This window comes from Cucurbita maxima, unplaced genomic scaffold (genome assembly GCF_002738345.1).
Source record: "Cucurbita maxima cultivar Rimu unplaced genomic scaffold, Cmax_1.0 Cma_Scf00036, whole genome shotgun sequence".
Classification (NCBI taxonomy): Eukaryota; Viridiplantae; Streptophyta; class Magnoliopsida; order Cucurbitales; family Cucurbitaceae; genus Cucurbita; species Cucurbita maxima.
Genome location: NW_019272052.1, coordinates 559941 through 584839, shown reverse-complemented (window position 1 = coordinate 584839; position 24899 = coordinate 559941). Strand labels below are relative to the sequence as shown.

Genomic DNA, 24899 nt, shown 5'->3' with positions numbered 1-24899 from the left:
CAAAATGAAAAAAAAAAAAAAAAAAAAAAAAAAAAAAAAATCGACGTCTTCAAAAATAGAATAATGAAAAGTATAGAGAATCAAGTATCATCAACATTCTCAAGCAAACTGCAAGCGTTTAGAACACAAGAAACCAAAAGTTGAAGCCTCAAATAGTTGAAATATTACCTACCGAACTGTACCTGAACGGAAAATCAAGTGAAACAATACTCAAAAAAGTTCATGATCGAACGCAGGCTAACTAAGTAAGTGCAGGTCGTGTAAGATTGAGCTGTCATTATAACAGTATAAACTCGAGGGACGGAAAGAGAACGAAGCAACTTCAGTGACTAAGAAGACGAAATTTGAAAGAAAAAAATACTCAAGGAAATCTGTATTCGGTTTTGGACATCGAACATTTACTGTTCTTCGACAAGATCAAGAGAAACAAAAGGAGCAAACAAGATAAATGCGCGTTTTATGCGCGTTTTATTTACTCTTAATTTTATAGAAGTTTAACTAAAAGAACCTAAGCGGAGAAGATTAAGCTCGTAATCAGGATCGTGATCTCGGCCAAACGTTCCGAAATGGAAGAATGCAGCACCAATAGCATACAGTTTCGAAGAGACATAAAAGTAGTTCAAGAAACAAAATCTCTCCGATCGCAAACTCAGTCAGAAAACAGACCACAAGAACATCAGTCGAAATGCTCCGATCAGAAACCATAAGCATTATAAAACCAGCAAGATCGCTTACGAATTCTTCAGAGGTGAACAAAAAACACGAGATGGCTTACGACTCATGAACCGTCGCGAGACAAACCACAACAGACACGAAAACGAACAAGATAGAAAAAACAACTCGGAACAAAATAATGAAAGCATGAATCACCTTATCGAAGTCCATTCCAGAATCAGAGTGTAGCCTGAAGAGGTTCAGAGGATCATTCCAAAGCCAGGGCCGTCGCCGCAGAAACTCCGGTAGCCGACGATGAATAGCAGAGCACTAAGAATCAGGAGACAATGCGAGAGTGAGAGAAGATTGAGCCATCGCCATTTCGATTTCTACATAGAAGTTCGCGGGCTGTTCATCGTCTTTCAACTACAGTGAAAAGAGAGAGAGAAAGCGGGAGAGAGTGACCAATGGTCCAGTCAGATGGCTTTATGGAATTGGTATCTTATAATCTTATCTACGTCCATAGTCAATGCCAGTGGTTCAGTGTATGAGGCCACATGCTAACTAAGGTGGACCTGCGCCCTAAGAGACAGATTCCACAACCATCACGTGATGTGGACCCCAATGATTCACCTTTTTAAAGCAAAGTCTTTTTCACTTATTGTTATTGTTATCAAAATTCATTAACACATATTTTGACTCATTGAACAAAAATTAGAATATGGACATTTAAAAAAAGAAATTTTTTATTAAATTTTTTAAATAAAAAAGAAAATTAGATTATTAGATAATAATCTCAGAAAGATTATAAATTAATAAATAAAGAACATCATTTTCATTTATACGAGACATTTTGAAAAAATAAAATATAAAATTAAGAGGTAATTTAGTTGAGATTCTAATATATATTTTAAATTTTAAAAGGTTACAAAATTAAATTAGTATATAATATGATTTTAAATTTTAAAATTGTGTTGGATATATTTTAAAATTGTAAATAATAATAAAAAAATAATAAAACTATCCGAACTTGAAAAGGTTATATTTTAGATTTAAAATTTGTAACAATTTAGCATTAGCATTTTTTTAATTAACTATTTACCATAATCATTAGTGTTCCCTTTTTCACTATGAAATGTAACATTTAAATGACTTTTTGTAAATAAAAGAAAAATAAATATATATTTTATAAGAATTAATGAAATGTTTAAATTACTTTATATAAAAATTACAGAGCGAAGCACGAGTCCAACAGTTAAAATATAATTATAATTTAAACCAATTTATAAGAGTTTAATTCAGACTAGAAGTTCTTTATTTAAAGTTGTCAAAGATTCACCCGCGAGCAGCAACTTCAAAAGGCGCGAAAAGAATTTGTGCAGAAACTATGGGCCGAAAGGCAAATTTTGAAAAGGCTAGCCTGCAAATTTTTTAATTTGATCGGGTTACTGGCTTCTAAGGTTTTGACACCCTTTTAAGAAATACTTTATTTTCCTCTCCAATCAATATGAGATATCACAATTCATTCCCTTGGGACCCCAGCATCCATGCTAATACATCGCTCATTGACTAGTTCTGATACTATCAGTAATGACTCAAGCTCACCGCTAACATATATTGTCTGTTTTGGCCCGTTACGTATCTTCATTAGTCTCACGGTTTTAAAACGCATATGATAGGGAGAGTTTCCACATCCTTGTAACGAATGTTTCGTTCCCTTCTCCAATTGAAGTAGGATATCACAATAAAAATTTGGATCATTTCTCGATTTGAATATGTCATGTTAATATTCTCTGTATCTTTTCAATTTTATCGAATTTCTCTGAGTGATTATTGATATTAAATTGCATATGTGTGTATATGTGGAAATTAAAAATAATAATAATAATAATAAAAAAGAGGGACCTAGGACTATAAAGCAAAATTAAATTTCATTGAAGGGCATTAATCCTTTGAAAGGAGGAAACAACTAATTTCTTCTATAGTAAAAGCATCTTTCTTATTTTGTATATTGTTTTTTTAGTTCTTAATTAAGAATTAATTAAGATTAATTAATTAACCACCCTGCAATTTAGTCTAATCTCACTGGCGGCTCCAGCTGGAGGGCCGAGATTCCCCATCTTGATCATGGCGCTTACAAAATCCGCTCTAAAGGTTGCGGGACTCGTACTGTAAGTCCGAACCAACGCGTCTTGTGAGCCGCCGTTGAACAGTACTTGGTCCGAATGAAACAGCCCGCGCTTGTTCGTCAGGTCTACGAAATACTTGTTGTCGAACATATTGTTGGTCGAGTCGAGAGGGGCTAAGTTTGTGTCACCGCCCGAGAACGGACAGTTGGCTTGCCGTTGGGTGGCAAAGGTGGGATCGATATTGGTCTCGTTGTAGATTCGAGTTCGGAAGAATTGACATTTAGCCATACCTATAGTGTGACCGCCCGAGAGGGCTGTCATATCGCGAGCATTGAGCCCTTGGGCAGCAAACATCGAGATGAGGGTCGAGAGGTCGGAGCCTGGCCCGGGAAGGTTGCTGTTTGCTCCACTCTCACTCGCAGTCCTCGAGTCCTTTCGACCGAGTGGTACAGCCCAACTTGGCCCTCCGAGCTATAAATTAAAATATTTAATAGTGAGTTTAAAATGAATAATATACAAAAAAAATGTATGATATTTGCATATAAAATAATCATGCAGGAAAAATTCAACAACGAATAAATAATTCAAATAATACGATTAATTAAATTACGTGGAAAAAAAAAAAGAAAGATTAATTAAAATATTCCACGTATATAGACAAAGGAAAAGGTTAACATGTTTTTTAAAATATTTTTACAACTTACTCTAATAAATTATATAAATAAAATAAAATAAAATAGAAACAATGACCTTACGTAGAAGGGTTTTACGTAAGATTACAGCTAATAATTAAAAGAAATTAAAAAAAAGGTCAAAATTACCAAAGCGACCCCATCGCGAGTAGCAAGAGCAAGAATATCAGCACACGAAACGGTGGCTTTACAAGCAGCTTCGACCTGAGTTTTAATATCGTCAATCACTTCGAACCCTCTCGCTGAGTTTCTATTTGGAAATGCATTTTTTTCGCCCGTAAACGTTGGAGTATCATCGAGCAATATAGAACCATCGCAACCCTGCATTAAAAAACCGATTAGGAATCCATTTTGAAGTATTTTGTTATCATTAAGATGTTTTTTTTTTTCTCGTACATTTACGAAGCAGTCGTGGAAGAACAAACGAAGGATCGAAGCTGCGAGACGTTTTTCTCTGTTAACGGCTTTGATCATACCCGAACGAACAATTCCTCCGAGTCGGGGACAGCTTTTAGCGTAGAAGCTGGGCGAGAGCTGAGCATTGGCGGAGAAGGCGAAAAGGGAAAGCGCAATGAAAAGATGAGAAATAATGGATGCCATTAGAGCAAGTAGAAGAAGGTTGGAGTGTGCGGGTTTGGTTTGCAGAGTCGAATTATTTATAGACGAGAAATATTGGATTTATTATTATTATTATTATTATTTATTTAAATTTAAAAATAATAATAAAAGGAAATAAAAATGGTGAGGCATGTGAGAAAGACGTGGGTTTGTGAGGGAATAAAATTCAAAGTTTGCTGCTGCTAATGAAACGCGGTTCTCCACTTAGGTGAATTGTTTGGTTGTGCGGGCAAGCTGCAGCGCAAGAGAGAATCTTTCAATCACGGGGAAGTGAAGAATATCAGTATCAGCCAAGGGAACCAGCTTCAATGTTGACTTATATTTTATTTTTTATTTTTTATTTTTAACAAAATCAAACTTTGGCATGAGGAAACCCTAATCTAGCTATATTTCTCGTCCACTCCAAAAATATAAATTATTTTAAATATATATATTAGTATTCGGGCATATAAATTTAGCCGAGGATTGTTGGAAGTGAGTCTCACGTTAGCTAATTTAGGGAATGATCGTGGGTTTATAAGTAAATGAATACATCTTCATTGGAATGAGACATTTTGAGAAGCCCAAATCAAGGCCACGAGAACTTGTGTTAAAAGTGGACAATATCATATTATTGTGGAGAGTTGTGATTTCTAACGAGTCTAAATGGATTCTATCAATTAGTTAAATATCCAAAAAATCTATGGTTCCTACCGGCAAAGCCACTTTGTGACCCACTCTCAAGTTAAATTGGTACATGTTTTATTGCACGGGGCCGTTATACTAGGTGCACCATAAGCAGCTTTTATTTATGTAGTGGTTGGCATTGTTATGTGCTCCTTCTTGCTCACTGACTTCAGAATCTGAAAGTGACATTTGGATGTTTGTCGTGACTTATTGGTTCAGAAGGTTGGCGGGGTCTAAGTTTATGGACGACTTTAGTCAATGAAAATCCAACTCAATCAATATCAACAACATGTCATGACCAGTTAAGTTTGGTTTATTTTATTAGAGAAGAAAGTAGGATTTGGGGGTATATTGATTAGTAAACCTCCGATACTGGTAAGGTCGGGATCGTGGTCGTCTGTCTCCAATTTGCCAATCGATAAAATCTTTGAGATCGACCAGCCAATTGGATTAGTATGACTATTTCTTTCTATTAAAAATGAGTCAACGTCGCCCATTGGACTAATTAAAATTAAAATTTAAAAGTAGCTATTTGATTTTTTAAACCACACACTTTTTTATTTCTCAGCATGATTTTGACATTAATATTTGAAATTAACATATTTTCTTTTATAATATAAGAAGAGTTAATATGATTTTGGTAATGTTTAAAATGATTGGAGCAGCTGTATTGAACGAACTTTGCAAGTTAGTCCCTCGATTTATGTCAAATCATTTTTAGTCTATCAATTTCGGTGTAATTACAAAGCAGGCTGTTTTCCTTTTCTTTTTTTTTTTTTCTTTTTTTTATTTAAGATTTTTTTTCGCATTTACCAATATTCTATTCACATTTTCACAAAAACCTATCACAAAAGGATATTGTTGAATGTGGATCCACGTGTACAAATTAAGAAAAATAAATATAATTTATTTGGGATTAGAGAATGATTAGCCTCAAAACATTGTGTGGAGAGAGAGAGAGAGTGGGTTTAATGGGGTTAGTTACTTGTGCTGACTTGTTTCGTGCAAAACAACAAATTAAGTATCAAAGAAAGGGTCATCACGAAATATATAGGGCCAAATGAACAGCCCTTATCTCAAACATTAGGCCAATTTGGATTATTATTCTTATTTTTCTTCAACTAAAAAATTTATTGGATATAAAATTAAAAATTTATAAATAATTTAAAATATTTTTTAAAAATTTATTAATCACATATGAGTAACTTATAATTTAACCAATAACTGAAACTAAATTTTAAGTAATTTATTAATTTTGTGTAATGAATAAGACAATCAATTATTAATTATTAATTTGTAAACAATCATACCTAATTTTAATAATTATTGTGAATTAGTTAGAGGATAACAATTGAGTTCTTTTTTAAATTGGGTTATTTGGTTTATCTTGTAATTTAAATATTTTTTAAGAGAATTTTGTTTTTAATCAAAGCATCCTATGTTTGGTTCTCTAAAAATATTTTAATTATTAATTTCATTTGTTGGACTGATTATAGAAAAATCAATTATTTACATTATTTTTTAATCAAATATTTAAAATTAACGTGATTTTTAAAGTTAATTTTGAACTCGTTTAATTATTTCAATTTTTTTTGGGTCACATAAGCTAAATTTAAATAAAATTAAAAAAAGATTGAGGAACAGTCAAATTTGTATTTAAATCGTTACATTTATTGGATTAATTAATTTATGTAAGATTACTAATAATTTTATATGGTCTAAATATATAATGTTTTGAAATTTAAATCTCTTTAATATATATTTTTAAAAATATATTAGGATTCTTTAAAGAACATAATAGACTTATTTATTTATTTATTTATTTATTTAATGGAAGGAAGTCGGAAAGAAATGAGATGCTTGTTGTCTTCGACAAATCGCAAAGCTCCAAATTAACAGAAAAAATATAAAGAATAAAAATGTGAAAAATAATACAATTTAACCATTTTTTTCGGTTGTTTTAATTAGAAAAATCCCTCATATCCAGATGGCAATATTTTAATATATTTAAACAACATGATATATATATATATATATATATATATATATATATATATATATATATATATATATATAATTTCACCTACACCTTTAAATGATCATCTAAATTGTCACTTAATTTTGTTTTGTCTCTTTATAATAATTAAAGTAAGACTTTCTTAATTTTGTACCCTAAAAAAAATACTTTTTTTATTATTTTGTTTTGTCTCCCAAAAGACAAAAATTTCTTTCCCATCACCTTATAGAAACTTTGTGGTTAAACATGCTTTACTTAGATCAATTTTACGACCATATAAGAATTTTCTTGACATGCATGTGAGTGGAGACCAAATATGTTGGAAGGATTCAGAGATAGTACGTAAGTAACTTAACCGTGTCGCAGGAAAATGTTAGAGCCAATCTGAATTATGAATTTTGGAAGGGATATTACAACTATACCCTTTAAATATTGAAAAATTAGATAATTCCCCTCATTGATTGGGGGAGGCAAAGACTTTATTCATTAATAAATAATAGCATTGACAATTATTATGCTTCACAAAAATGGGATAAAAGTGGGCGAAAAAGTCTTAAAATTTATGCAAAATTTTATTCAAATATATCCATTGTAGAGTGAGTTGTTATTTTAGATAATTCCCATAACAAGTCTTCCATTTTGTTGATGGAAACTAGAAAGTTGACCATATAATTTAATTAGTTTTTTCTCGTCGAGTTTGACTAAGCCCATATCTTTAAATCAAAATAGAAAGTTAAATTGATTTTTAAAATGTCTCATAAATATATATATTTGTTCAATAGGATCATAATTTTAGAAAATTAATAGATTTGTTAGATATAAATTACTATAAAGTTAATTCTTTTTAAAAAAATAAATTTTAAGGACTAATTTTAAGAATAGAAATAGAAATAGAATTGCAATCCGTCGTGTATTCTCATCGATATTCGTTTAAATAGAATACTAAGTAATAGAAAATATAAATTAATTAAATATTGAGAATAAAATAAAATATTTTAAGATATATTTTATAACTAATATATTATAGATTAATTTTATAATTAAAGATTAGAAATATAAAATAAAATAAAATAATTGAAGATTAGAATTGGAGATGGGTGAAACGTGGCACTTTCTCCCAATTTTGAACCAAGTGGATAATTTATTTCATTTATTTATTTTTATTTTATTTTATTTATTTATTTCGTTCTTCAAATTGGTCGTAGGATGCAGGCTGGAATCGTGGATTCGAACAGAGCATAAAAAGAGGAGGAAAGGTTCCAATTTGGATTCAACTAAATGGAAGATACGAAGGCGAAAGACCCGGTTAACAATAATAATATTTATATACTTTTTTCCCTTCTTATTTTTATTTTTATTAAAAATAAATAATTCGACTCCAAATTTTAAATTAATAATTAAACCAATTAAATAAAAATTGTTTTAAAATGGTACACGATTTTTTTTTTTTTTTTTTTTTTACTTTTTTTAAATACAGGAATTAACGTAATCTTCAAAAAAAAAAAAAAAAATGTTGGAATTAAACGTGGTTTTTAATTTTTTTTAATTTTCTTATCTTATTTAGAAAAGATTAATTGCGGTTTTTCTGATTAATTTGGTAGGATTTTCTTTAAATTTTTAGATAATGTAACGAGTCCAAATTTTAAGGATCAAAACCAAAATTTTAAACCTTTCAAATAATTAAATATATATTTAGTCTACAATAAAAATAATAATAATAAATAATAGAGGTTTACGTAATGGATCTGAATTTGAAAGTTTTGCATTGCAACGTCAGAGTCAAAGCTGAAGCAGTTAGGGGGCGGTGGTAGCTTCTACATCCTCGCACGATCTCCGGCTGTGCATCGGTGTGATGCGGATGCAATGCACTTGATTCATGCAAGTTTGCAAGCTGCTTATGCTGAGGGCACTGGCGGCCAAGGGCTGCCGTCTCCTCGGCAGTTACTTTTGACCAATATCTTCCTAAGAAAACCCCTCTTCGGAGGGAAACAAATGGCCGTTGTTTGGGACGTCAATAGTTTCACGAGTCAAATCAATATCAACAAGGTATACTTTTCTTTTCGGTAACTCTATCATCAAAATTTCAAAGTTAATTGAATTTAACTTCAAGTAATAATCGACAATAGGAAGAATGTGAGTGAGAATAAAACATTTTGAAAAACTTCCGTGTGTTGTTCTATGGAGATAGTTGTAGAGAATTCTAGTAAAAAGCAAGATACTATATAAATTGACCCTAAGCTTAATTTATGTCTTAAAGGATTTCTACACTATAGTCGGATAAATATTAATAAATATTTAATAATTATAGAGTAAGAGATTCAATTTCAACTCTCATAAGAAGTGACAAATTTTGAAGTTTCTTACAAAAAAAAAAAAAAATAATAAAAATAATAATAATAATAAATAGGTTTGTGGACATATTAAAAAAGATAGGGAAAAAAATCATATTATTAGTATTTAGGTTTATTTTGGTGGTCTTATACCACGTTAATTACAGCCCTTCCCCATTTTCAAAATGTTAATTACATCACAAAAACTACGGGGGAATCAATTGCACATCCTATGAATTCGGGTTCTTCCACAAGAGACACCAACAAGATAATGAACAGTTGGCATATGAACAAGAACTTCTTACAACAGCTCAAACTGGTCTAAAATCTATGGTAGATAACAAGAGGCAATCATTGAGAGACGACCTGTTATTTTATCAATCTCTTGAACTAGCCTTGTCGTGCGCTGTAGGGGACTTGGAAGCGCTGGAACTCGAACTGCTACCGATCTTTGAAGTTGTCCGGTAACTTCTCACCAGTGGAACCAGTGATTGGACGACATCGACCATCAGCGGCCTGTAATCCGCCTCCGGTTGAACACACATTGCTGCGATTGCGGCTACTTGAACAACGTCCTTCATGGAGTACTGACCCTCCAATGCAGGGTCCATTATATGCATCACTCCCTCCCTATCAGTCAGCCTCGGCAGAGCCTGTCGGGCGACATCGTCCGAATATAACGAGAAATAGTTATTGAAATTTAAGACATCAGAAGCCAATATTCCGAGTCGTCGAGGCTAGTTTGAGAACTTCGATTGTATATATCTACTTCTTCTTTGGTCATAAGCAAATTGAAATGGTTAAGAAGCTCACCCAAGAAACAAGGGAAGCTTCCCCAGGAGCTCTCTTTATATCAACTGGCACTCTGCCTGTGAGCAGCTCCAAGAGGACAACCCCATAACTATAGACATCTGACTTAGTTGTTAAATGCCCGGTTAGAGCATACCTGCAAGAAAAAGTGATTTGTACTTCAAAAACGCTGAAATGCAAAACAACCTATAAGAAGGCATTTCACTTGTGCTGGAAAAAGAATCAAACGTTTTCGTGAAAAGTTCTCACTCTGGGGCAACATATCCTTGTGTCCCCAATACTCGAGTGGAGACGTGACCACCGGCTTTGTCTGAGCCGATCTTTGCCAATCCAAAATCAGCAACCTTAGCATGAAGATCTTTGTCCAGCAGGACATTGCTACTCTTGAAATCCCTATGAATTACAGGGGGGCTTACATGATCATGTAAATACTCCAAACCTTTGGCAGCTTCCAGAGAAACTCTCAGCCGTGTTTCCCAGTCCAACTTAACGCTGACGGAATTTGATCCTGAACTTGAAATTTCATGAATTAAAATACACAAAGAAAATTCATGTGCTACATTAGCAACGAAACTCCAAGGTCTGTGTTCAACTCTAGAAAGGGAAGCATCTTTCCCTTTCCTTTGAAGGTGTGTGGGAAGGACAACCAACGGATAGGTCCAATTAAATTGAGATTATGTTGTCTTTTGCTCTCCTGTACCAGAGGCACCGGCACCTACCTCAAGGTCTGGACCCAAAAGACATAATGTAACGGCTCAAGCCCACCGCTAGCAAATATTGTCTTTTTTGGACTTTTCTGCTAGGGAGAGGGTGTGCTAGAGAGAGGTTTCCACACCCTTATAAAGGGTGTTTCGTTCTCCTCCCCAACCAACCGATGTGGGATCCGAAGGTTCAAACTTAGGACCTCTCTAAGCCAGTATGACCAAGAGACCCCAAGCCCTTGCCAACCGTGCCAATTGAGCTAATGTTGTTAAAAGAATCAATTTTCCAAATAAATCTTCTACTACTTACTCCTAACAGGGTATAAATGTTCCTGCAGACCGCCATTCACCATGAACTCGTAAACCAGCACTTTATGATTGTTATCTGAGCAATACCCAAGCAATGCCAACAAATATGGCGAATGAAGCCGACTTAACACGTCCACCTATTGACAAGGTTATCAACTATTCAATAATCAACTTCTAAACAGGTCTACACGTCTCGTTAAATGTACTAAAAGCATGTCTCGATATAATTTTTATGGTTTTTCTCAAACAAACAGAAAAAGGCAACATAAAACAGAAACGGTCCAATTATCACAATGGTATCAAGAATAACTTCAACAGTCCTTTTAAGTGGAAACTAAGTCCATTTCTACTAAACAAAAAGAGCCAAAGCATACAAAATGAGTATATGGAATTACCTCCACTTTAAATTCCTCCTCTCCCTGCTTCCCCGCTTGATCCATAAGCTTAATCGCAACCTTTCTCCCATCGTTAAGGACTCCCCGATATACACACCCAAAGCTACCATGCCCAATCACATTTGACTTGCTACAACCACCGGTCGCTGAGTAAAGCTGCTTGAATGTGAACACTTGGAGACCTTTCTCAGTGGAATTTTTTTCAACATTTGCAAAACTACCTTCGTCTTCAAGATCAACCCCTTCAAGAATTGTATTACCAGCACATATCAATTAATACCTTATTAATTTTCTGATATATGCAGAAAAACTAAAGTTTAAAAGCTAAAGCCAAGTTCAATTAGGAATCAGATCATTAAGCATAGAAGGAAAATCTCAGGCTAACTGAAATCCATATAGTAGGCAACAAAGTTACTTGTGATTTCAATGGCTTGCATTATTTTCTTGTTTTGATAAGAACTAAAGTTCCAAGGATATTGGACAGTATCACGATTTCTTGATCCAGCCCAATCAATTTATTACATGGCAAAGGAAAACTATAAAACTTCAATCTCCAAGCATTTTCACATAATAAGACTAAATTATATACTTCAGAAGCTTGAATTTCCTTATACTACATTAGCTAGATCATAACCATCCTAACAATTAATGAACAGCGTTAAAGGAAATATAGAATTGATGCACTAACTACACAACATCACACAATATCCTCCTTAGTCAATAGTCGTTACTGTTGTGCCGACAAGTTTTGTTCATATGGAAGAAGAAATTTCAGAAACATAAAAGAAAAAGGCCATAGGAGCGGGAAATGATAGGAAATGAGGCGTACTTTTGCGGATCTTGAGGCGCTTGGAGACCTTGTTGCTGATATAGCAGTAATAGCTGAAAGCGACGAGCAAGGAAACGAGAGAGAGGGAAGCAAGTACAACGATTACCACAAGAACGAGTAGCTCTTTTCTTCTGTGATCGTCTTCAACTTCCATTTCTCAGATCCAAACACCGAACCCCGGCCCCTCGAGCAAGCGAGATTTAAGAATTTGGAGGAATGGCGGTGAAGCAATGATTCAGTTTTGGAGGTTTTCGTATTTTAGAGAGACTCTTCTCACCCACTCTCGTTCCGTGCCGTTTTGTGTTCTTTTGTTTTATGGCGCGGAGAATAGTAATTTTTCAGAGGTTTTTGCAATGAGGTCCCTGTTTTTCTCTAATATTACCGCTAAGCCCAACCTTTTTTTTATTTTTCTTTTTTTCTGAACTTATATAATTTGGCCAATTAAATTCATGCATAACTTAAAATAATGCTTGAAAAAAAAAACTTGGATCAATGAATAATTTTATTTTATTTAGTGCTCGTTTTTTATCCGAAGCTTTTGATTTAGTTTTTGATGCAGCAAGTAGGGGGCAAACAATTCTTAATTGTTGGTACAAAAAATAAAGCAGCGAATTCAGTAGCCCGAACTGCAACAAAGGCCCAGTATCATTATGTTAATAAAAAATGGCTTGGGGGATGTTAACAAATTGGTCTACTACCAAAACGAGACTTCATAAGTTCAGGGACTTGAGAATGGAACAAAAGACGGGAGGACTCAACCATCTTCCGAAAAGGGATGCCGCTATGCTGAATAGACAATTATCTCACTTGCAAACATATCTGAATGAGATTAAATATATGACGGGCTTACCCAATATTATAATAATCGTTGATCAACAAATGAAAATAATTAATAATCAATAAAAGTTAATTTATTGGTGAAAGTTTATATTATAACTTTAAATTTTTTGTGACTATAACAACTAAGAGCATGGAATTTGAAGATGCATTAACTATTAACTATAGTTATTTAAGGTTTACAATGTTAATATATCTTTATTTTAATCATAATATGAAAATTCTATTCCTAAAGTTGAAAGAATATTAGAAATAATATTTCAAATAGTTTATTTATATCATTACAATAATATTAGAAATAAAAATCAAATTTAAACTACTAATTAAGCACTAATTAGCCTATAATTAACAACTAAATTAATACAAATAATCCATAAAAACCATCTAACATCTTGCTAAATCTCTTCTTTAGTCTAATATCTTAGGTACTCCAAAGGGAACCCCTTTTACCTAAAGAGAAAATTTTCATTCAACAAATATCAAAATATACTTAAATAAGCGGAACGCCTTAAGAGACCTGACTAACAAAAATAAATAAATAAAACTTAAAAATATTTAATAGGGTCGATAATAAATTTTAATTAGTTAGTTCTCATGTGTAAGTAATTTGAATATCGTAAATAGTCTTAGAGATCTGAAAACCTGAAAGAGAATGTAAGTGCAAGAAATGGACCCTAAGCTATGAGAAATTTGACAAAAATGGGAAGGGAAGGTTCAAAGCCTCAAAATTCAAAGAGATCAAACGTAGGCCGACTCTCCGAGCAATAAATCAAACATATCATCGGGAGTAAGGAAGGTTGTTCCACCAACAATGAGTTCTATATCTGGCCTTCCACTGTCAGACAATGCCTCTTGAGCTTCACGAACCTGATAAAGAGTATAAACATCATCATCCAATCCGATCGACTTTTCGATAAATAGATGATGGGTAGTTGATGTGCGTGTTAGTGAGACCAAGGGAGAGAACATGTCGTGTGTTCGAGAGAAGTGCACGCAAGGGAGGAAACTATTCAAGGTGGCTACGTTTCTTTGACGAAGGTAGTCTCTCAAACTTTCAAGTATCTATGATTTGTGTCAATTTGGTCGTTAAATCGTAAAAAGTACTTAACTTTATAAAGTGTCTAATGGATCCTCAAACTTTCAATTTTGTAATAGATTTGTAAATTTTAAATTTAGTGTCTAATAGATGTTTGACTAAGAAGTTCTAGAGACCCATTAAATACAAAATTGAAAGTTAAGTACTAAACTGACACAAATCTAAAGTTCGGGAACTAAATTTGTAATTTAACCTACAACATCTCTGTTCTATGCATTTATAACAACCCCTTTTTGTAACAACTCAAGCCTACCGCTAGCAGATATTGTTTCTTTGAGCTTTCCCTTCCGGGCTTCCTCTCAAGGTTTTTAAAACGCGTCTGCTAGGGAAAGGTTTCTACACCCTTAGAAAGAATGCTTTGTTCTCTTCCCCAACCGACGTGGGATCTCATAATGAATAATTTCTCATAAGTGAGGAAAAGAGAGAGTATACGAGTGAGGGAAAGAGATGGTACCTCAAGACCATTGATGCCCCCAAGAACAAAAACCAGAATGACGTTTTGATCAGCAAGGCTGGGTTTTGCCTGAAAAAACAAATAAACTTAACATTCAGCTCATTTTTATAAGAAAGCTTTAGTTTTAATGATTCCGCGAACCAAAACTCACTTGTCCAAGACCAAATCTTCCGAACCCACTTTTGAAAAGTCTCCCCATCGTGGAGGAATGGTATTCCAAATTAGGCAAATCATGCTTGTTTAAGATCCTAGCCAGAAGCTTATAAAGTACTCCTTTATTTGCAAACTGATCACCATTTAAGATATTTTCCGAATTTAACGTCTCCTTCAACAGTAAATTTCTCGTCTTCGTACCGGACAACTTGTGAAGCATCTTGAAAAGACTATCCACCCGATCTCGCAACTCTAACTTCAGCTGCATATCATCATATACTTCCTCATTAGTAGTGTTATTATCAGCATCTTCATCACCCCAGCTCTCCCACTGATCATCAAAGTCGTCGTCTTTTATTTCGCTCAATGACATAGCTTTTGTTCCCTTCGATTTGATCCTATCTCGGTTTGTCTGAAGCTCTTCTGTTAAACCATGGAGAAACTTCAATTCTCCACCCACTGGATTTTCCAAAATTGCATCAGTAATAGCTTCTTTCATGAAATGCTCCTCTTGCCAAGAGAAAGGACCATCGGACCCAGATGTTGGGAAATTCTCTCCAGCCAGTATATAACCAGTAATTGTAAGAAGCAAAGCATCTTGAAATGAAAGAACGCCCTTTGAAGATTCAGATTTACCCACCAAAACACTTTTGTTTATAAGATCAACAATTTGTGCAGCTAGACCCTGGATAGTATCTTCAGCACTTGCTCGCAATACTTTTTCGGCACTACGAAAGGCATCCCACCGTGTTCGGTTTGATTCCTCGATCGCAACTGTTGCGGCAGCTGCAAGCTGAAGAACACCTTTATTTCTCAACAAACAACTCTGGCTTTTAGCCAATGCCTTGATCATAGATTCCAACTCCAATTTGGTAGGAAACCCAGCACGAATTTTCCCATTCACAACAACGCTTTCCTTGCGCATAGTTTCTTGTAGCCACTTCTTTATCAGCACAGTTGCATCTTTTATTTTCCTATCTAGTATCGCTTCCAAGAACGGAGTTCCTCGAAAATTCTCGGAAGAGACAAAACAACCACTAAGTAGTTCAGGGTCATATATTGGTGATTGCAGATTTTGATCTCTGTTGCTTTCACCACTCTTATCAAAATTTTGGGAACTTGAGTTTCCAGAATTCCAACCAGACAGAAAAGCTTCAATCCTTGCTCCAAGCCGAAATTTATCAGCTTTGCCTCCATCTTCAGTAAGAATTTCTGCAAATGGTATCCGAACATCAAGAGGTGCTCGTCTACAGATACGTGGTTCGTGTTTGAGGGACGCTTCTGGACCTTTGGCATGGGTAACAGGTGCCATTCTTTTTCTGCGTGGCAATGACAAAAACATGCTGTCTACAAGTGAGTCTCCATGACAACAGGGAGTAAGAAGATCAAGAGTGCGATCGACTAATAGGAGACCAGCTGATTTCTTGCGTCGGCCTACATCATAAAGACTAGACATATCCGTCAAAAGCTTTCCAACGGTTTTTGACATATCACCAATGGAAAATATTTCCATCTTCAAGTCCATCTACATTATTCAGAAAGAAGAATCATGGCCACTATTATAAGGAAAAGCATAAACTGATCCTCCACGTCTATGTAATAATTAACCAAAAATTTCTTGTCATCTGGTAAATTAGTAGAATTTCTATTATAGATTAGTCAAATTTTACTTCCTTTTTCAAAATAGCGTCCACATTGCAAGTACAGAAATTCTCTTGTGGCAATGAAGAGAAATATCAAGCTGGAAACCCATGATTTAAAAAAAAAAAAGAAAAAATCCCTCAATCTGGAAAAAGGGCCAAAGAAATCGTTGAATCTTCGAATATGAATCAATGGTTTTAATCTATTTATTCAAAGACCGAAGACAACTATGATGGGAGGGAACCAATACACTACATATTCGAAATGAAATAGATATCAGATGGAAAATACCATTAGTGCTGACAAAATTCCAGTTAAAGTCATACTAAGGCATCTAGTTCTAAACTTCAAAAGTTTAGGCACAAATGATAAACACAAAATTCAGTTGGATGTAAACAAGGAGGGCCTTTTTAATGTTGTTTGCGAAAGACGGATAAAACATACTTCCATAGAAGCTCAGGACATAAAAGCCATGAAGATGAACAAGAATAGGGAACACTTTTCACTCAACCATGAACAGAGTTATTACCTTGGCAGCAAAATGGTAAAGAAAATGTGCAGTAAGAGTTGCCCCAGGAGGAATATCATCGCCATCAGGAGGCATCCCAGTATATAAGGGTGGCAAACCAGGACTAAGGGAATCCACACTTTCTGCTGATAAGCATGCTTCAGCAACTAATCCCTCTGAAGGCAACACAAAAACTCTGGGTGAAAACGGACACAAAATCATTGGGAAGTGATGCACAGAAACAACGAGCTTTTGCCCTACATCTTCTCGGTGACTCGTCAGAATGCCTTCGTATGAATTTCTTCCACTTGAACTAGCTTCTACGTGAGTGATGTCCTCTTCACTTGAAGTGAGTCGCGACCATCCTTCATCCTCCGAGGATATATATTTTACCGAGTTCCTATCCTCCGACAGCACAACTTTTTTTTCACCTTTCTTAACAAGTTCCTCATAGTCCTGAACAAGTAAAGATTCATACTCATGGAATGCATCTGGTCCCAGAGGTGAATCGGGGTATGCCGAGTGTGCAACCTGCAAAGTATTTCATTGATTGAACAACAGCTATTAATCAAAATTACTCATTTGGATCCGGTTGTATGTTCAAAGTCTTCACAGTTATAGCACCCTAGTTCTACCTCACATTCAAAGCAAATACAAGATTGGCGTAAGGGAAATGAATCACAATAAGCAGTTTAAAAGAAGCACCTCTGAGATAGATGTAAATATGGTACAATGGCGAACACCTTGATGTGCAGTCAGGCAGCGTAATATATAACGATGTGCATCACTCAGAAGCCGGGATGTAAACACCACAAGTTTCTTTGCAGAAGCCAGGTTCCAACCAATCACCTTAAAAAGGTTCCCAAGATCAAGATTTATGATAAAACTACATTGGGATATCAGAATATTTTACATAATCAAATAAATGCAACCTATTGAACCATGAATAGTCTATTTGCATCAACCACTAAGTTCCTGTTTGTTAAATTATTAATCTTGAAAGTTGTATGCCTACCTTTTGATTTCAGGATGATATAATAATAAGAATAATAACTATCAATAAAACAAGATGAGCAATATTTAACCTTTTGTAAAACCTCAAGAACAACTATCTTACAGCATCAAGAGAAGTCATATTTTCCAAGCTGCAGACAACTTGGACACCATGGTCAAGTAATAACGGTAATCCCCCAAGAATTTGGAAACTCTCCACACACCCAGCATCAAGATACAGTATGGAACCCTCAAGGTGATCTGATATCTGTCAAAACAGTGGGACGAAGTTATATAAACTGGTAGAAAGAAGACACATAGAACTCGATCAAGCATGGTTAATCAACAAACAAGAAACTCCTTTTTGTAACTTACAATCCTTAAGTGCTGGTATCAAAAAGTATCATTTAATTCAGTAGTAATGACAGTGAAGCAAATGGGCACCTGGGATGCAAGGATTATGATCTTTTTTTCTTTTCTTTTTTTTTTTTGGTAAGAAACCGAACTTTAATTGAAAAAATGTAAGAAAACGAGTAGCAAAAAATAGGAGTCTAACACTAACTACAAATCATAAAGAAAGAAAATGCATCAAAGTACAACTTAATAATCAAATCATAAAGAAAAATATAGAACTCCTTCATTGTTTAGAATGAGAAATGCAAACTTCCAAGACAAACACTCGGCCAGAAATATGGGGAGCTGAAACAGCATCAATGACTGAAAAATTACTAGAAATGAAGGGTTTGCAGAAGTTAGAAATTTAAAAAAGATAAAAAAGTATTTATTCAATCAAATTTACCTGGCTAATGGAATCAAGACATGACCTTGTGACATCAAGCAAAGCCATGCGTCAGGCTACAAGTCTTCAGCAAAGGATGCAAAACCACAGGAACGATATTCAGCCAAACAGATATTTAGCTTACAGCCATGCCGACAGAACAGAAGTCGATAAGCTGCCCACTCGGTTGATTCTCAATCGGATAAAATCCTGCACATCAGAATCAGCCAAAAAATGAGCTCAAATTTTTAGTTCAACTTTAAAAATCACGAGAAATTATCTTTCTGATCGATTTCTCCGATTTTTCCCTAATTCAACACAAAATCACAAGAAATTTCAGAAAAAAAGAGCAATAAACAAGGAAGAGCGTAATCGATAGGAGGATTAGGAAAATTTTAAAGTAGAACCAGATTTGAGTACGCAACTGAAAAGGAACCAATTATTTATGCAATTCTCCGGCATCACAGATGAGATTCTCCAAACATTCAGCAATCATTTCAAATTCTCCAAAGGAATTGAGCAAAATTCAGTCCTACAAACCTTAGAAAGAGAAATGAAATTCAGCAGATTCAATCAAACATGTTTTGAAACCAGCAGGATCCAAAATCTTCGATTACTCTTGTTCCGTCTTCATTGCATACATTCTATAACAAGGATTCGAGCAAAGTCTTCCTACAATATAATCGAATTGCGCGCCAAAAGAAAGAATTAAAAGAATCCACGACGGACGAGTACCTGCGGTTCAGCTTCCGATCGGAAAGAGATTGATTCGAAGAAAACCCAGGTAAAGCCTCTGCAGTTAGAGCTTCGAAGTTGAAACTGGATCGGGACCAGGATGATCCGTACCTCTCTATACGGTACTCGGGTATTCGGGCACTCGGGCTATCTGTGGTATCTCTCTTTCTATTTTATTTGAAGGGAAAATCTAAACCACCTTCAAATATATTTATTCACATAAATATTTACCCACGGTGTTTTTTTTTTAAGAAAAATAGAAGAATATTTGACATTTTTCTTATTCTTTTTATCATAATTATTACTTTACTTAGTTAATAATTAATTTAGATTGATTTCGGTTCATCACTCTGTCTTTTTTTAAAAAAAAGATTTTTTAGTATTAATTTTAGAGTAGAAACTAATTATAATTAGAATATTGAATAAAACTGGAATATATAATATTGGAGTACTAAGAGTCATAGTTTTCAACTAAATTCGAACATTCATATTTGACTTGTGAATGACTATCTTTCAATAGACGACTTTGAAAAATAAAAAATTTATTAATTCGAGTAATCAATTAAACTACACCAAAACTTAAAATAAATTCAATTTATACTAGTTGCAATAATTTTTTTTATTCTAATTGTAATTTAAGAACTAAATTAAAAACAGAATATTATGTAAATAATCAGTGATTAATCCAAAAACGACAGACTCGAAAAGGTAAGTGTTCATTAGAATAGAAAAGTCAAAGTAGATTAGATAGATGAGACAAACAAGCTAAATTAATTCACAGTACATACTCAGATCACAACCCAAGAGCAAGGTTATTATCTGAAGCCAAGCCAAGCCAAAGCTCCTTTTATACCCAAATTCACCACTTACATTACCATTACCAAAGGAGGGCTCCTACTTTTTCCCACGAAGCTTGGTTCCAAGAGCTCTCTCAAGCTTGGTGATAATTTGTTGATTTGGAATGGCTTTCCCAGATTCATACTCCTGAATGATTTGTGGCTTCTCATTGATCAACTAGAAGTAAGAAACCAAAACAACACAACACAAAAGTTTGTCATGTCCGCTCAAAAAAGAATAATATGGGTAAAAAGCATGTAAACACAAAGATACATACTTGAGCAAGCTGCGACTGGGTAAGTTTCTTCTCAGTACGGGCTTGCATAATTGCCTTCTTCAGCTCAGTTGGCACCCGGTCATCTGAGGTTGAAATACACCAGAAGTTGTTTATTTCATTAGATAGATAGATATATATATCTTAATTGAATCACAGAACCATGGAGGGAAGCTTCGTCACCGACATTATCCCAAGTTACGACGAAGTTAACAAACAATTGCTTCTTCTCATAGATAGTATTCAAAGTTGATTGTTAGTTTGTTCGGAACCGATTCGGCTTCGACTCACTAGTATAAATACCGGTGTTGCAATATACTTTGGATTATTATTGAATTATAGAATAATTTCTCTTTAATCATATACTAGTAAGCAGTATAGTAACTTCCAAACCAATGCCTTTACAAACCTAATAATACTCCTACATGTTATCCTAATAGTGCTCCTACCAACTTGAAATTCACATAATGCTCTGTTCTTCCTATGCACATATTAAATGTTCTTTTGAATACACCAACATACTTGCATAATAAACTCAATAAAAATAATGAGATCAAAAAAATATGAACACTAGCATGAAATAGTATTGTTAAGGTAAGGAGGGGAAAAGAATAAACCGCAAGTTTCAAAGTTGATTCATCATTTGCCATTTAGAAACTGCGTAAATTTATCTCCACAATGAAGTAGGATCTGAAGTACTCACGAGTGAGGTTTTCTGTCTCATCATCCAACTTCCTGGTATTCAAACTGGTACTGCTGGAAGCAGCTTTGTTCGTTCCGGCATTTGCTACAGAAAAGGGGAGAAATCAGAAAACATTCAAAGATACATTCAAAGAATTTGCTCATTTCAGATTAATGTCGGTTACAAATCCCATCAAGAAATTAATTTGAAATGAACAAATTGATTTTCTTTTCTTTTTTCAATTCTTTCTGGAACATATGTGAAATGAATTTATGCTACAATGTTTATAATATTTCCTTCAATAAGAAGTTTGGGCACATGAAGACGAAGGAAGGTCGGGACTTAGAGCATTCAAGAAATGAAGTAGTCAATTAATTTCATGAGCACCACATAGATAAAGAAAGAAAGAACTAAATGGCCCAAAAATGAAAAACATACAATCATTTAAACAAGAAAGACAGCATCAAATTTCAACAAACAAAGAAACACAGTACAAGTTCATCGTCTATGAATTCGAACAATCATCTGAACACGATAAACAAATGATCATTTGGATTCCTTGAGATATCATATAACTATATTCCACAATTAAAATCTCAAACGTTTTCAGGTCTCGTACTTCCATAATCCTGTTAAGGCAACGCTTCCATATGTCAACTACAGTCGAATACCATTTCAGTCAAAAATAACACGATAATGACATCTCAAACTCAAGATCAAGAACCATGTCAGAAACATAAAAGGAAAAAAAAATTGTTGCAGGATTAACGTTCTTGATAGCATATTGATATGAGAAAGACAACAGAAGAGAGAGATGGAATAGGAACAAACATTTCCTTGAGGTTTCGATCTCAGCACCAGCCCGACGGGCGGCGTTTACGGCTTTCTCGTCCTTTTTGGCGGCGGCATTGGGTGCCTTCTTCCTGATGACAACCGGCTCCCAATCCTGCGAAATCGGTCCAATCCCAGCCATTTCCCTCTCCTCTTCGTGCTCCTGTAACGATTTGCCGCGGGAACTTAGGGTTCGAAGATATGTGGAAAAACTAAATAGAAATGAAAACTCGATATTCCCGCACGCCCGGCTGGCGGTAATAAAATATAGACTTCCAAATATTGTCATCCTCATCCAAAACGCTAAACTATTAATTAAAGGGAAAAAAAAAAAAAACTGTCTTATTCGTTTCAATAATCTTTTTTAATTGTAAAAAATAAAAAATAAATAAATAAATAAAAAGTGAAAAAAAAAATACAGTTACATTAAGTATATGAATAAACATTATTTATAAAATTTAGACCAAATTCCAATAATACTCTTAAATTTTAAATAATTTATTAATAATTTTAAACTTTATTTCAATACTACTTTACTGGATCGAATAACTATATAAATAAATCTAACTTTATATGTGTCACATTATTTAGAAACTTTTCCATCTATACATTAACCATCATTTTTTTTTAATCTTAAGAGAATTAATGCAACTAATCATTTCCATTCATAAAGCTATTATTTATTTTTTTTTATTTTTTTTTATTATTTTGTGTTTAAGATTGTATTAGTGGAACTTCAAAATAATGATTAAAGTTCAAATGTATTTCTTATTTAGCCTTTTAAATATTTTATCTGCAAAGATCATTAAATGTATCATCCAAAGCTTCTCCAATATCAAACCAACCATAATGGAAAAATATGTAGTTAGTAGTTTTAACGATTAGCTTCCCACACATATGAAGATGATAATTTTGTTAATCCACCATTATAATTAAATCATTCATTTATAACAAAAGAGTAGGTCGTATACTCAAGATCATTGTAGTATACAGTATCTGATTTTTATATGATAGTCCACAACTAGCCGCAGATATTGTCCTATTTAAACTTTCCATTTTGGACTTTCTCTCAAGGTTTTAAAATGCATCCAAATATTACACTTTTTAGGCTCTTACTTGAACATGATACTGTTGTGTGGTGATCAATCCTATAGTATCATATTGGTTTTTATACGATAACCCACCATCCGCAGATATTGTCTTTTCCTTATGGGTTTTCCCTCAAGATTTTAAAGTACATCGAGTGAGAAGAGATTTCCACACCCTTAATGGTTCATTCCTAATCGACATGGGATCTTAGAATCCACCCCCTTGGGGGTCAACATCCTCACTGGCACAGTGTACTATGTCTTGCTTTGATATCATTTGTAACAGTTTAATCTCACCAGTAGCAGATATTGTAATTTTTAGAATTTCCCTCAAAATAATATTTTATTGCCCTATCTAATCGATGTGAGATCTCATCATAGGACCAATCAAATAATCAAAGTTACAAGAACATAAATCTAAATTGCTTTATTTGGGTCAATCCAATCCATAGTTTTCGGGTAAATCCAATCCATAGTTTTCATGTTAGTATTCACATAAATACTAACAGCAGTATTGACAGATCTCATCACAGGGCCAATCAAATAATCAAAACCATTAGAAGTTAAATAATTAATTCGAAGAACACAAATCTAAATTGCTTTATTTGGGTCAAATCCAATCGATAGTTTTCATGTTAGTATTCACATAAATAGAATTGACGCACAAAAGCAACTTTATTTGGGCCAATCCATATGCTACGAGAGGCAAGAAGGTGTGGCAGTATGGACTTGGGAGCAAGAAAGTCATTTTAAAATTCACATATTGCAAAACAAGGCGGCCTTTGGGAAAGTCATTTCAGAATTCAGAGATATTGCAAACAAAATGGCCTTTGGGAGTAATTGATACCGACACTTCATTCTGTCCTCCATCCCAATTTGCCAATGGACGAATATGTGGTTTTACCAGAATATACAGTATTCCTATTCTACCACCTCCTAAAATATACATTATTCTTATTCTACCACCTACCAAGTCCCAAATCTAAACCAATTCTTAACCAATCCATATCGGGTCCCAAACAATTCCAAGAACCTAATCCTAATAGAATCCCACGCTCCACAGGATAAGGTTGCAAAATTTTCTCCTAAGATCCAACTACCCATTAAAAGCTTTGTTTCATGAATGAATGTCATTTTTCAATTATATATGTCCTATATTGGACCACGTGTCACGAGATGATTTGCTATAAGTTGAAGTAGATTGGATAAGTATAATGAACTGTACACAGATTGTGATGTAAATAAATAAGTACCTTATACTAATTTGAGTTTGGTTCAATCGAAATTCACATGTTGTTTCGGGGCGAGAGAGCGACGTCAATACGATGTCAAATCTCCAATCCTGAGAAGTGAAGATGAACTTTTTACCACTTCAAGTACAAAAAGAAAATATAAATATAACAATGAATATGTTAACTCCATTTATTCAAATTTAATCATCATAAAATTTCCAGGATCTTCCTAATAATAATAATAATTCGCTCGATCCATCATTAGACACGACCATGACTCGAGCTGAGCTGTGTCAGGAAGTTGGGTACTATAAGCAATAAGGGGACTGAATTTTCAACGTCAGACAAAATCACAGAGCCAATTGGGGGAGGTGTTAACAAACCAGTGGGAGACCTGCTCACGTATCACGTCTGTTACATCAGTCGCAGGACCCCCTGTGTGTGTGTCTTATCTTGTCCTATCCCATCTCACTAACCATTGACAAAAAGAAGAAGAAAAAAAAGATATAGTTTCCAATTTCCTGACTTATCTTATTCTTAATAACAATATCTGCAAATAAAATCGAAAACTATTTTGCTCAAACAATCCGTTACTCAATTAATAACGTAT

The 24899-nt window shown here is 34.1% G+C and overlaps 5 protein-coding genes across 7 annotated transcripts in view; all 5 read right to left on the bottom strand.

Moving 5' to 3' along the window:
- Nucleotides 1-1144, bottom strand: part of LOC111468215 (shaggy-related protein kinase zeta-like) — a 5162-nt gene extending 4018 nt beyond the window's left edge. The window contains exon 1 of the mRNA XM_023113357.1: nucleotides 871-1144. Coding sequence (XP_022969125.1) covers nucleotides 871-885 — 15 coding nt within the window. The 5' untranslated portion in view covers nucleotides 886-1144. The remainder of the gene's footprint in view (nucleotides 1-870) is intronic.
- A 1471-nt stretch (nucleotides 1145-2615) lies between these two features.
- LOC111468255 (peroxidase P7-like) lies at nucleotides 2616-4101 on the bottom strand. Its single transcript, XM_023113412.1, has 3 exons — nucleotides 3872-4101; nucleotides 3605-3796; nucleotides 2616-3254 (listed from the first exon to the last, which is right to left on the bottom strand). The coding sequence occupies exons 1-3, from the start codon at nucleotides 4073-4075 to the stop codon at nucleotides 2706-2708; spliced, it is 945 nt and encodes a 314-aa protein (XP_022969180.1). The 5' UTR covers nucleotides 4076-4101; the 3' UTR covers nucleotides 2616-2705.
- Nucleotides 4102-9201: 5100 nt separating this feature from the next.
- On the bottom strand, nucleotides 9202-12444 carry LOC111468210 (probable serine/threonine-protein kinase PBL7). Of its 2 annotated transcripts, none has more exons than XM_023113352.1 (6): nucleotides 12151-12444; nucleotides 11322-11563; nucleotides 10928-11063; nucleotides 10166-10424; nucleotides 9920-10052; nucleotides 9202-9759 (listed from the first exon to the last, which is right to left on the bottom strand). In XM_023113352.1, the coding sequence occupies exons 1-6, from the start codon at nucleotides 12302-12304 to the stop codon at nucleotides 9484-9486; spliced, it is 1200 nt and encodes a 399-aa protein (XP_022969120.1). In that variant the 5' UTR covers nucleotides 12305-12444; the 3' UTR covers nucleotides 9202-9483. The 2 variants fall into 2 exon arrangements, with proteins under 2 accessions (XP_022969120.1, XP_022969121.1); XM_023113353.1 differs by lacking the exon at nucleotides 12151-12444 and adding an exon at nucleotides 12053-12092.
- Nucleotides 12445-13539: 1095 nt separating this feature from the next.
- On the bottom strand, nucleotides 13540-19528 carry LOC111468119 (sec1 family domain-containing protein MIP3). 2 transcript variants are annotated; one of them, XM_023113203.1, is made up of 8 exons: nucleotides 19346-19528; nucleotides 18632-18820; nucleotides 17957-18100; nucleotides 17545-17688; nucleotides 16861-17370; nucleotides 14689-16215; nucleotides 14538-14606; nucleotides 13540-13854 (listed from the first exon to the last, which is right to left on the bottom strand). In XM_023113203.1, exons 2-8 carry the CDS (start codon nucleotides 18677-18679, stop codon nucleotides 13726-13728), a joined length of 2571 nt encoding a protein of 856 aa, XP_022968971.1. In that variant the 5' UTR covers nucleotides 18680-18820; nucleotides 19346-19528; the 3' UTR covers nucleotides 13540-13725. The 2 variants fall into 2 exon arrangements, with proteins under 2 accessions (XP_022968971.1, XP_022968972.1); XM_023113204.1 differs by lacking the exon at nucleotides 19346-19528 and adding an exon at nucleotides 19151-19309.
- A 508-nt stretch (nucleotides 19529-20036) lies between these two features.
- Nucleotides 20037-22233, bottom strand: LOC111468320 (multiprotein-bridging factor 1b-like). The gene is made up of 4 exons (XM_023113497.1): nucleotides 21970-22233; nucleotides 21160-21243; nucleotides 20460-20542; nucleotides 20037-20359 (listed from the first exon to the last, which is right to left on the bottom strand). Exons 1-4 carry the CDS (start codon nucleotides 22109-22111, stop codon nucleotides 20240-20242), a joined length of 429 nt encoding a protein of 142 aa, XP_022969265.1. The 5' UTR covers nucleotides 22112-22233; the 3' UTR covers nucleotides 20037-20239.
- Nucleotides 22234-24899: the final 2666 nt, after the last annotated feature.

Bases quoted from the DNA above. Each gene is read 5' to 3' on its own strand.
- LOC111468119 (XM_023113203.1), bottom strand. From the start codon at position 18,679: ATGGCTTTGCTTGATGTCACAAGGTCATGTCTTGATTCCATTAGCCAG. The intron at 17,371-17,544 runs GTGCTTCTTTTA...AATACTTTGCAG, and splicing joins TATTTACATCTATCTCAGAG to GTTGCACACTCGGCATACCC. The intron at 14,607-14,688 runs GTGAGTTTTGGT...TTGTTTTTTCAG, and splicing joins GAAGATTTGGTCTTGGACAA to GCAAAACCCAGCCTTGCTGA.
- LOC111468255 (XM_023113412.1), bottom strand. From the start codon at position 4,075: ATGGCATCCATTATTTCTCATCTTTTCATTGCGCTTTCCCTTTTCGCC. The intron at 3,797-3,871 runs GTACGAGAAAAA...TTTTTAATGCAG, and splicing joins TCCACGACTGCTTCGTAAAT to GGTTGCGATGGTTCTATATT. The intron at 3,255-3,604 runs GTAATTTTGACC...TTTAATTTATAG, and splicing joins CTCGCGATGGGGTCGCTTTG to CTCGGAGGGCCAAGTTGGGC.
- LOC111468210 (XM_023113352.1), bottom strand. From the start codon at position 12,304: ATGGAAGTTGAAGACGATCACAGAAGAAAAGAGCTACTCGTTCTTGTG. The intron at 11,064-11,321 runs GTAATTCCATAT...CCTTGTCAATAG, and splicing joins AGGAGGAATTTAAAGTGGAG to GTGGACGTGTTAAGTCGGCT. The intron at 10,425-10,927 runs GTAAGTAGTAGA...TTTCAAGTTCAG, and splicing joins ACATTTATACCCTGTTAGGA to GATCAAATTCCGTCAGCGTT.
- LOC111468320 (XM_023113497.1), bottom strand. From the start codon at position 22,111: ATGGCTGGGATTGGACCGATTTCGCAGGATTGGGAGCCGGTTGTCATC. The intron at 21,244-21,969 runs GTTTGTTCCTAT...CCTTTTCTGTAG, and splicing joins GATCGAAACCTCAAGGAAAT to CAAATGCCGGAACGAACAAA. The intron at 20,543-21,159 runs GTGAGTACTTCA...TTTCAACCTCAG, and splicing joins TGAGACAGAAAACCTCACTC to ATGACCGGGTGCCAACTGAG.